The sequence below is a fragment of the Leuciscus leuciscus genome (assembly GCF_965113295.1).
Source record: "Leuciscus leuciscus genome assembly, chromosome: 7".
NCBI classification, from domain to species: Eukaryota; Metazoa; Chordata; class Actinopteri; order Cypriniformes; family Leuciscidae; genus Leuciscus; species Leuciscus leuciscus.
In genome coordinates this window covers 32,928,255-32,940,352 of record NC_138731.1, presented here as the reverse complement: position 1 = coordinate 32,940,352, position 12,098 = coordinate 32,928,255, and the positions used below count along the sequence as shown (strand labels likewise).

General features: G+C 37.8%; 1 protein-coding gene across 1 annotated transcript; it reads left to right on the top strand.

The window, feature by feature from the left end:
* Positions 1-396: 396 nt before the first annotated feature.
* LOC309503686 (uncharacterized protein) lies at positions 397-6,566 on the top strand. Its single transcript, XM_082176448.1, has 7 exons — positions 397-635; positions 747-845; positions 955-1,097; positions 1,512-1,596; positions 3,431-3,575; positions 5,276-5,469; positions 5,569-6,566. Exons 1-7 carry the CDS (start codon positions 570-572, stop codon positions 5,740-5,742), a joined length of 906 nt encoding a protein of 301 aa, XP_082032574.1. The 5' UTR covers positions 397-569; the 3' UTR covers positions 5,743-6,566.
* The last annotated feature ends 5,532 nt before the right edge of the window (positions 6,567-12,098 follow it).

The following is a 12,098-nucleotide window of genomic DNA, read 5'->3' as shown; positions in this document are numbered from 1 at the left end:
ATCAGATGATGATGTGCTACACCCTGTTGTCTGGCCAGCTGTTCACTCACGATTTAGAAGTTGGACAAGGATCCACAACTCTCCTCGGAACCATGGACGATTTTGACAAGGTCAAAAGTGGCTTTGGTGATGTTGCCGTTTTTACAGAGGTATACTTGCCATCTTGGATCAAGTACAAGGGTACACGCTACAGGCCAGGGATGACTCTTCTGGTGTCTCACTCTGCTGATGGTGAGCCTCAATTTGGCACCATTAAGAGCATTGTGATGGTGAACTCAAACATCAGAGTGATTGTGAAAAACTGGGAAACTACAGGCTTTGACAAGCATTTTTTTTCCTTTGCTGTGTGTGCTACCTCTGCAATAGAAGTTGTTGACCTTGATTCTATTGCTGACCATCACCCACTACATGTCATGAGGTCCCACAAGGAGAGTTGCAATGATCGCTACGTTTCTTTGAGATACAAGTTATTTTAGATAAGATGCATTGTAGGAATATTGTATATAGTTAGTTGATCTTAACTACATTTTGTCTATAGCTTTGTCCTTTTGCCACCTCATTTATTTCTGATGATGTTTAATACAATATGTAATCTCACTGCCGTGGAATTATCAGTAACACATATAATGCATCTTGTAAGTACCTTACAACTTAACCTTTTTTGTTTAGAACAATTTAACCAATTTATTCCATGTCTACATTTCACCTTGGTGCAATAGTCATTATTTCTTTTACATTCTTTAAAGGATTCAAACCCCCAAACTGAACCGGCTGGTGCCACTCCGGCCCTGGAATTGCCATTAGAGCCCACTACCCATGTTTTTGAAGAGCTTGGAGCAACATTTGTAAGTTCACTTGTTAAAAAGACTAAAACTGCATTGACCATTGGGAGACTAAGTGTGGTTAACTTCAGAGTTAACACCTTCTTTTTTTACATTTATATTTTTTTGGCAGAATATCCGTGAAGTCCTCAATAAGACACCTCAAGGGAAAAGCTTGGTTGTGAGTCTAGATGAACACAAGCACGTTTCCATATCTGAGAGGAGATTGATGGTCAGGATCCTCGTCTCTCACTTAATTGAACGTTACGGAGAAAAGTAAGATCACTACTTTCTATCCCCCTTTCCAATACCCTACCCCATCCGTAAGCAGCTACTTGTTACCTTTGTTCGTATTGATAATCTATTTTCATTCGTTCCTTGAAGCGCCTTTTATTATCCCTCTACTTTTTGTACTCAACTAGTCCCTATTGCCATAGCTGATCGTGATATCTACCATAATCATGCTTAGGTTAGGTACTTCTCATTTTTTTCGAAGTACCTGTGTAGTATGACTATCAGCCATACGTGACACACTAACGGTGGCAACAAAAGCATCAGCTACACTCTCAACTCTCTTCTCTATCTTGATTCAGAGTGTTATGTGTTTCACATAAGTGAATAAACAAGACAAATCTTGTATCTAAAACAGAACTGCCACACCCAAAATTTTAAACTCCTGTTTTTGTCCAGTCCAAATTCAGGAGCCAAAGCAATGCTGGCAAAGGCTATAGTGGACCAGTTCACAAGCTTGCGCGACTGCCAAGGCACAGGCTATGTAAGTAAAGTTATTATCCTCATTACAATTTACACTCACAAAAAGTTGCACGGGAATTTGGAATGTGTAGTGCAGGGCTCGAGACTAACGGCGTCCTATCGTCCTGGGGACGAACAGAAATATTCTCCAGGACGCCTACAGGACGAAAGACATTTTTGTATGCGTGTTCATTTATTACTAGCCTATTAGGGTAACTTACTTAGAAAATGCCAAAATTAACCGACCAAGCGCTGACTACAACGGAGTGCGTCTACTCATGCTGTTACTATAGTTACATTGGCCGGCTACTCACCCGGAGACTTGTTTCGCGGTACATCTATCACATGGCTTATTTTCACAGACAAAAACGAGACGATAACTAAATAAAACTAGTTTTGAATGACAAAAACCATGACACAAATCGATTGACATTTTCGTCAACGAATAAAAACTAGACAAAAATGTTAGATAGTGACGATTTGGGAAGCGATCCAGTCAGAACTGATGTCCTGCGTTTGTGGCAGATGCGCACATTTGTACTGTAAGTGCTGATCTACCCAGCGGCACACGGGTTTACATGCGCTGAATCCTGCATGTCTCATAAAACGTTAAAAAAACTGAAACGTCTGGGAGAATGAGTAGAGCAGACATATAGATCTGAATAAGAGTACGACGCAAAAAAAAGAGCTCTATTCGGTACAGTTTTCTGTGCGCACACACCCGACCCGAAGCGTGCAGCCATGCACAGATACCTATACAGCGCGCGAGGACTGAATTGAGCTCTCTTTCGTGTCTGAGTGGACAAATACACACAACATGATGTCGAAATGTCCGTTTTGGAGAGTATTCACGTAAACTATGTTGGTTATGTCTTAAACAGTTGTGAGTGTATCTATGTGCATCAGTGCATTGGATCCGCATGTCATTGGACATGATCCGATGTCTTAAAGTGACAGTGGGTAATAAATCTAATGCGGTCTGTGTCCTTAATATTGATCAAGCAACAAAAGAAAAAGAGAAAAGCATTCACTGCTCGTTAATAGCTTTAATAATGATTCATTATATTTAATTCATACAAATATGTCTGCTGCTTGAAAGAATAAAGAATGATGATATTTTTGAGATATGTAGTCACCAGTATTTATTTGTTATTTGTTTAATCCAACCAACTCAAAAATGTTTTGAGCTGTATGTATTTTTATCTTATTTTTCGTATATGTAAAAAAAAAAAAAAGAAGAAAAAAACGATTTTTTCTGCATGAATACAAAAAAGCATTTAACTCCTGTTATTTTGTATTAAATCTGTTTTTTACCTGTTTACAGATAAATACTTTGAATGGAGCTAAATAAATATAATAATATATATCATAAACATTTTAATGGTGTTTTTATTATGTAACTAACAACTATAGATGATAATAACAAAGTACAGAAACAAAATGTTTATTTTGGGACGGTTGACATTCACTTTAGGACGGTTCAAATCGTTTTTCAGGACGGTTCCAGGACGGAGGTGAAAAAAGTTAGTCTGGAGCCCTGGTGTAGTGATATTGTTAAAACAGTTTTGTTTAAAGCCTATTGTATAAACTCTAAACTGATCACTTGTGGTGGAAATAGACAACAGCCAAATACAAGAAATTATATTACAAATTGCGTTTTTATTACACCTTATCAGAGTAGTGTCTGAAAGCACTGGGAAGACTGTTTACATGAACTACATTTGTAGTATTCATTACTCTGTTTTGTCTGTCTGTTTGTTACGGACCACCTTTGCGTCTGAAATAAAAAATACTTACCGGTATTTATAAATAACTGTCAAGCTAAATATATTCCTTTTCTACCTTCTAAACTTGAGGATGCATGGTTTACCCCTGGGAGGCACCATAAACCTGCCACGGGATTCCTGGAGGAGCGCCTCCGGAATGTCCGAAAAAGAATCCGAAGTGGCAAGCGGGGGGCAGCAGCACAAGTGCCACAAAAGCCACTAAGGATTATACCAGGTACAGTAAGATGTCTTGCCCTTGAATTTCAATCCAGTTAATATCAATGCAACAGAGTAGATAGAAGTAATTTTCAATGCTGTTTTAAATAACTTTTTGGACTTGACCTACAGTGGCATGCCAAAGTTTTGGCACTCCTGGGCCCAGTATTTCAAACATAATCCACCAGGATTAATCCAGGTGGATTGGATTTCACTGAGATTGGGTATTTCAAACCAGATTTATCCTTGAAGATTCAAATCCAGATTTGTAAATCCAATCCTGCCTTAAATCCAGATTTCAGCCTCTGTTGGGTATTTCAAAACTTTTGTGACTAATCTGGATCACTTTGATCCCAAAATGCAGCATTATAATGGTCCAACCTGAGAGGTGGATTTGAAGGTGATCCCATGTATTTGTTTCACATATATTCATTTTTTTTTTTTAAGTCTGGAAGTTTTACTAGAGCATTTCCTCACTAATGAAAAAAGAAAAAAAGTTTCACTATTTCCAAAATTAGTGTTTGTACACATTTTCATTATTACACAAAATAGTGAAGAATTCTTTTAAAACAGTCTTAATGTAATTTAGCAACAAACTACTGAAAAAGGTCAATATGTTGCATGAATAACTTCATATTTCCCTTGACAGGCGGGTGTAACATCAATCAACCTACCTTTATTTATAAAACACTTTTTCATACATAGAAATGCAACACAAAGTCCTTTATATTAAAGACAAAATAAGCAGATGAAGAAACAAGAAAGAAGCCCACCTTTACCCATCAAGTCTCCCAGATCCCAGATCCAAGAGTCACACACAAATATAACATATACTCATGCACACATGTAATCACACACCAACATATATTCCATAAAATGATTATTACTCTAAAAGCTCCGTCCCATAGCTGCATTGGGGAGTCGAAGACACTGCAAGTTTAAATAAAAATGTTAAGATTAAGTAAAAACAATAAAAGCAGCACACCATGCAATAAAATAAGTTTAAGGAACCAGGTAAAATTAAATAAAATAGAATAAAATGGGATTAAAAAGAGCTTTAGTCAAAGAAGATATTCTATTAAAAGCTTTACTAACATGTAGCCGAGTAATTCCACAACCATCTTGGGTCGTACATATAAAACAAGTCAGTGTGCTGTTTTATAGCAGCCTTAAGCTGAGAGAATCTGAGCAAACACTGACTTTATGCAACAGAAAACTAGTTTATGACTTTTATTTTGTACTTTTGAAGGAAGTATATTGAACTCACTGCCTTTAGATTCTAAATTACACCTCACTTCCTGTTTCCTGTCTGTGATCCTGGGGGCGGTATGGATTTGGAAATCTCTATCTGAGAGGATCAGGATCATTTTAATCTAATCTAGCAAAGTTTTGAAATACTGTGATAGAGAACTCTGATCCATGGATCAGGATAGTGGGATTTAGAAATCCGGATCATTTTGATGTGGATTTCAGATTTTAAAATACTGGGCCCTGAAGATTCATGATAATTTACACTCCTGAAAAAATTTCATAGCATTTATTTTCTGGTTGTATCTGAGTACTGAGTGCTTTTCAAACAGACATTCAGTGTTGCAGTAGGTAGAGATATGAATCCTCAGAAGGGTGCCTAGATCTCCACATACCAGTGTACAAGTTAATTTGGAATATGTCAATCGATCACTGCTTGTTGGAATTGATTGATTTTTCTGCTGATGACAGAACAAATTATAAGCGGGAACCGGGCGGTCCAGTTGACCGAGTGGTTGAAAAGTAATGTGTGGCCACAAAGCCAGGTGGCTGCTTACATGGAGGAGACGGCCATCCACAGGGCCAAGTGGATCCGGGCAAATGGAACAAAGGCGGTGGTGAACATAATGATGGAGTTTCCACGTCTAGTGGACACGCCCGGAATGGTGAGCTTGCATCTCAAATCGTATGTGTGACCCTGTTAAATATTTGTGCCCCATTGCTTACTAAATCATTGACTTTTCCTGCACTTTTCCTGGACTTAGATATCCCAAGATTTTGTGATGCTGCAGCCCGAGGCCGCAGACAAATTGACAGCAAATTGGAACACACTATTCGCCCCAAGGATCATCAATCTGGCACAAAAGGAAAAAACGGAGATCACAAAAAACATTGATCTTCTTTCAGCAGGTAATGTTATTTGTAGAATGTTGATTTGAGATTTACGCTTGTGGGACACTGGGACTTCTCTTCTGCTTATACATTGTTTATTGTTACTGTATTGCAAACAATTAATGAATGAACACTTTTCGGTAACACTTTACAATAAGGTACACAAAAAATGCTTAGTTACTAGGGAACTACCCATTAGTTCCTGATTAGTTCCCTAAGGAGTTCCCTAGTAACTAAACATTCTTTGTGTCACTTATTGTAAAGTGTTACCAGATGAACTAATCAGGAACTACTGGTTACTTACTAGGGAACTAATCAGTTAACCAGTACTTACTGGTGAACACCCAACTCAGCCTTATTAGGGGACTACTGGTTAGTAACCAGAGAAAACAAAGAGGAACTAATCAGGAACTACTGGTTACTTACTAGGGAACTAATCAGGAACTACTGGGTAGTTAACCAGTACTTACTGGTGAACGCCCAACTCAGCCTTATTAGGGGACTACTGGTTAGTTACCAGGGAAAACAATAAGTGTTACCCACTTTTCCTATATTGTGAAAAATCTTCCTTCCTCCAACCATAAGATACATTTACTGTTGTATTTGACTGATGAATCTATCATATATATTTTACAGACAAACAAGGGGAGGTTGCGTTGCAGCTGCTCCCGGTGTTGCTGCCAACCGGGGTATACAAGGTTGGCAAAAAACTGTGCCGCCCCAGCCACCTTGAGCTCAGAAGGGCTTTTATTGATGTTCAGCCTGTAAGTTACAATGATTTTTACCTGAATTTATTTTTCTTCCTTATTATGAAGCTAAGGCATAGCACGTAAATCATGACAACTCTGGTGATATTGCTGTTGCTGTTACAAGTACCTGACCTGTTCAAACAAAAACCTTTTGTTTTGTTTTTCTTACAGGTTGGAACTAACCTGGCGGAATACCTGACAAAGGCACCCACAGAGTACCCCTTTGTACTCATGTTGGGGGACGGGCATCAGTGCTCCCAAGCCTTTGTTGTCATCAATGGGACGGCTCTGGAGCACCCTTCCCTTCTGGGAGCTGTAGATGTCTGCTTTAAGGCTTTTTTTGTTTTTGACATCGCATACCCAAAAGTTTGCAGCAAAGTTTGGGAGTTTATCCAAACAGCGCTCTTTGAAATCCCTGGACAAGAGGCAAATGAGGTCAAAATTCTCCGGGCTCAATTTAATTCCTTTTAAATCCCTTGCATTAAATATTTGTTCTATTGTTTGTTTTATTAACTATACTTTTTATTGTTTTTAAATGGTGTTCTCTGGTTCTGATATTGTGCAGCACTTTGGGCGAATTTGTAAATGATCTAAATGAATGAACTTGAACTAAATGTTTAATGAATTGCTAATGAGTTCATTTTAAATTGTAAATTCTTTATGAAATGAATAAATATATTTTTAAAGACCAACTCATGTCAATTGAAGATCTTTTAATTGGTAAATAAGAAATACAAACATGCATTGATAGAAAAATGTTTTGAATATTATCTTTAATTTTATAAAATAACTGTACAAGTTGCTTTCATAATGCAAAGGTTAATTGAAAAAAGTCATTTTTAATCCAAATGATACCCATGACCCATAATTTGGGTTGTATTCTTCAACCCATTGTTTAGTCAGTTCAACCCAACAATTTAGTAATTTCTACCCAACTTTGGGTAGAAAACATAACCCAACATGTTGGGTTAAATTAATAACTTTTTGAACACTCGCTAGAACCAATTTCTCAATACTCAAGTCAAAACTTCTCTTACAGTGAGCAAAAAAAAAAAAAAGCAGACTCTGGATCATTTTTCATTGATCTGGCACAGAATACATTCAAGGACTATATCTTTCAAATTGCATGAATTCTTTTCCCCAATCAAACACAACTACCGCCAAAATTCTCTGTACCTACAGAATTTAAATTAGCAATTTGCATATGTTTACATACTTTTCCCCCCAAAAAAATTTCAAACTTAAATTCAAAACCTAACATAATACACATCTGAATAAGACATCAATTTGCTACAATTCTACAGTAATACCGAATTGAAAAAGTCTTAGGCACGTTAGCATTTTCACACTCACACATTTCTTTGTTTTACAGTTATTTATATATTTTGCTGTTGTGTATTAGTATGAAATATCAGTTTATATTTCCAAACATTCCTTTTACCATTAATTGTAATAATCCAGTGAGATTTTTGTATGCACAAGGAGTCTGACAACAGTCAGTATGGGCCACACGGAGATCTGAGTCCATCTGAAGAAACAGAAAAAACTGACAGACTAAAGGCAGACTAAATCCAAGCTTAAAGCTTAAAACCACTTATATTATTTTCTTATAGTGTGTTTTCTGTTTTGTTTTTTGTTTTAATATTGCAATGGATTCTGCTTTTCAGCTAGGTTTGAGAGTTTATTTATTTGCTCTAGAGCAATATTACAAAATATTAGATCAAACTGGGTGTAAAGTTCTTTTTTTCCTAAAGTGACGCTGTCCAACAACGGCACTGGTGTCTCCAAATCAATACCATTGTGATTACCTCAGCTCAGTGAAAGTAAAGATACACATCCATGTCTGTGACCATAATTAACACATGCCATGTTTATTGAGAATTTGACTAATTGTGGCTATATTTATAAAATCTGAAAGGCAGTTGCTGCAGTACTAACAACAGCTACACAAAATGCTTTTTACTGTATTATTGTAGTTGTACTGTATTATTATTGAAGTGGCAGTAAAAACATTTGTTACAAAAAGATTTCTCTCTAAAACAAATTTCTGTTCATCAATTCTGAAATAAAGGTATCATGGTTTCCACAAAAATATTAAGCAGTGCAACTGTTCAACATTGATAATACACTGAACAAAATTATAAACACAACACTTTTGTTTTTGTCCCCATTTTTCATGAGCTGAACTCAAAGATCTAAGTACACAAAAGGCCTATTTCTCTCAAATATTGTTCACAAATCTGCTTAAATCTGTGTTAGTGAGCCCTTCTCCTTTGCTGAGATAATCCATCCACCACACAGGTGTGGCATATCAAGATGCTGATTAGACAGCATAATTATTGCACAGGTGTGCCTTAGGCTGGCCACTCTAAAATGTGCAGTTTTACTGTATTGGGGGGGTCCTCTTCAATGGCTGTGCGAAGTTGCTGGATATTGGCAGGACTTGGAACATGCTGTCGTATACGCCGATTCAGAGCATCCCAAACACATTCATTCATGCTGACTGCAGGAATGTCCACCAGAGCTGTTGCCTGTGAATTGAATGTTCATTTCTCTACCAAAGGCGTTTCAGAGAATTTGGCAGTACATCCAACCGGCCTCACAACCACAGACCACGTGTAACCACACCAGCCCAGGACCTCCACATCCAGCATCTTCACCTCCAAGATCGTCTGAGACCAGCCACCCGGACAGCTGCTGCAACAATCGGTTTGCATAACCAAAGAATTTCTGCACAAACTGTCAGAAACCGTCACAGGGAAGCTCATCTGCATGCTCATCGTTCTCATCGGGGTCTCGACCTGACTGCAGTTCGTCGTCGTAACTGACTTGAGTGGGCAACTGCTCACATTCGATGGCGTCTGGCACTTTGGAGAGGTGATCTCTTTACAGATGAACCGGACCCCAGACCCCCCCCCACCCCCCCCCCCCCCCCCCCCCACACACACACACACACACATTTTAGAGTGGCCTTTTATTGTGGCCAGCCTAAGGCACACCTGTGCAATAATCATACTGTCTAATCAGCATCTTGATATGACACACCTGTGAGGTGGATGGATTATCTCAACAAAGGAGAAGTGCTCACTAACACAGATTTAGACAGATTTGTGAACAATATTTGAGAGATATAGGCCTTTTGTGTACATAGAAAAAGTCTTAGATGTTTGAGTTCTGCTCATGAAAAATGGGGGCAAAAACAAAAGTTTATAATTTTGTTTAGTGTTATAAGATATTGTTCATATAAATCAGCATATTAGAATGATTTCTGAAGGATCATTTGACACTGAAGACCGGAGTAATTACTGCTGCAAATGTAGCTTTGCAATCACAGAAATAAATTACATTTTCAATATATTAAGATAGAAAACAGTTATTTTAAATTGTAATCATATTTTATGATATTACTGTTTTTACTGTAATTTTGTAAAATAAATGCAGCTTTGGTGAGCATTAGAAAGTTCTTTCAAAAACATTAAAAAAATCTTTCCGACCCCAAACTTTTATTTTATTACATTTTATTAAATTCTAAAATACATGTTAACAAACTATTTCTGTTGTATGTATGCAGGTTATGTCAGAACGACCTTTGACACTTGCTATTAATGGTATGTAAATTCATGGCCTTCCTTCACACCTGAGTCACCCTTACCTAAAAGCTTAGGAGTCGTTTCTCCAGCAGGGTGTCCTGTTCTTACTTGTTATGACAAGTGCAGTAGTTGATGCAATGCAGCCAAGCATGCAAAATGGGATATTTGACTATCTAGGTATGCTCATAATTGTCAGTTTGTGAATATTGCGCTGCTGGAGAGTGACTCCCACTCACATTCCTTAACGTCTTGATCCAAATTACCTGTCTGCATGTCCAGTGAGCCTTTGAAGAGCCCCCTTGGGCTATTTTGGGAATTACCTTAATAGAGAATCCCCCAAGTTTTTTTATTTTTTATTCCTTTGTGTGTAAATGATTGTTTTGCAAGAGGAACTGGATTTGGAGGGGGGAACAGAACAATTACTTAGGGAGTGCCTGAACAGCTAAGTCCACCCCTACTTCACAGTGTTTGTACCTGGACTGTCTCCTTTCTCAAACAGGTGAGGTGGGTTTATTTGTTCCTTATCTATAATTCTCACTGGTTTTGCCAGACGTTAAACATTTCAGGAAGTGGCTTTGGTGCGGTCCTCCCACCAGATGCCAACAGCTACAAACAATAACTTATGCAAACAAGGGTAAAACAAGTCACTCCACCTTCAATATCATAATGCTTCACATGATACCTTAATGTACTAATGCTAGTGCAGTACATTACGAAGAATTACATTAATATCTTTGCAGTTATTTTTCCCATACCTCATAGCAAGTCATTTAAAATTGATAATTATGACTGAAATACATTTTTGTAAATGATCATTTCTTCCGGCCCACTCATTACAGCTCAAAATAAATCACTTTACCAGGAGTGGACATGAGCTTGACATTTCTCAACCTTGGTCAAAGTGTTCAAAAAGGTCAGCTGTAAACTTTATCATTTTAGGAAATCCAGCTTTTTGTGCCCTGTTGACACCTCTTGTCTAAATGCTAAATGTTAGGTCAGCAGTCATTTAGTTTCAAGCCGTTCCAAGTATTGAGGCTCAATTTTGATGTGCTTTGCTTCTGCAGCATAATCAGATAGCAGTAATAGTCATAATCAGTCTGCAGTCAGAATTTTAGATTTGCATATTCTTAGAAGTACAGAATCAGATGCTATATAGTAATTACAAAGTGTTCTAATAAAGGCCTTTGTTTCCTTGAATTTTGCAGGGAAAATTTTCAACTGCAAACCACCCATTGGCAGAGAAGGAACAAGATCTGTGCTGGCTATCAGTGGGTGCCAATGCAACAGTGGCTTTCAGAACACATGATGGGTCTTCAGACATGAGATTGCATGGTCTGAATGGGTTGTGCTCCATTCAAATTCAGTTTCTGATTTTGCATTGAAGTAGCATATAGGATACAGTTAAGTTTGAAGATTTATATGTATGATGATAGATGGATAGAAAATTTGATGAATAATTTGATGGATGGATGGATGGATAATTGGATGGACTGGTGGATGGATGGATGGATGGATGGATGGATGGATGGATGGATGGATGGATGGATGGATGGATGGATGGATGGATGGATAATTGGATGTATGGATGATTGGATGGATGCATAATTGGATGGACTGATGGATGGGTAATCGGATGGATGGCTGATTGGATGGATAATCGGATGGATAATCGGATAAATGGATGATTAGATGGATAATCGGATGGATGGATGGATGGATATATGGATGATGGATAATTAGATTGATGGATGGATAATTGGATGGATAGGTGTTTGAAATGCCTATTGCCTACCTATACAAAATTGTTTGGTTTATATATTTCATAGTATCCAATCAATTAACTGTGTGATAGAACACTTAAATTCCCAGAATGCAGAGTTTCTTTTCAAAAAGTACAGAATGTAAATTCTTCTGCATGTCCAGTTGTTAGCCAACAACATCCGTTGAGGCATTCGTTGTGGCACTTCACTTTTCAAGTTGTGATTCCTTGAAAGTGACATTGGTACCATATGCCTGGTCCATCTAAGTGCCAGCAAATGGTTAAGGTCTGATCTTTCTTGACAA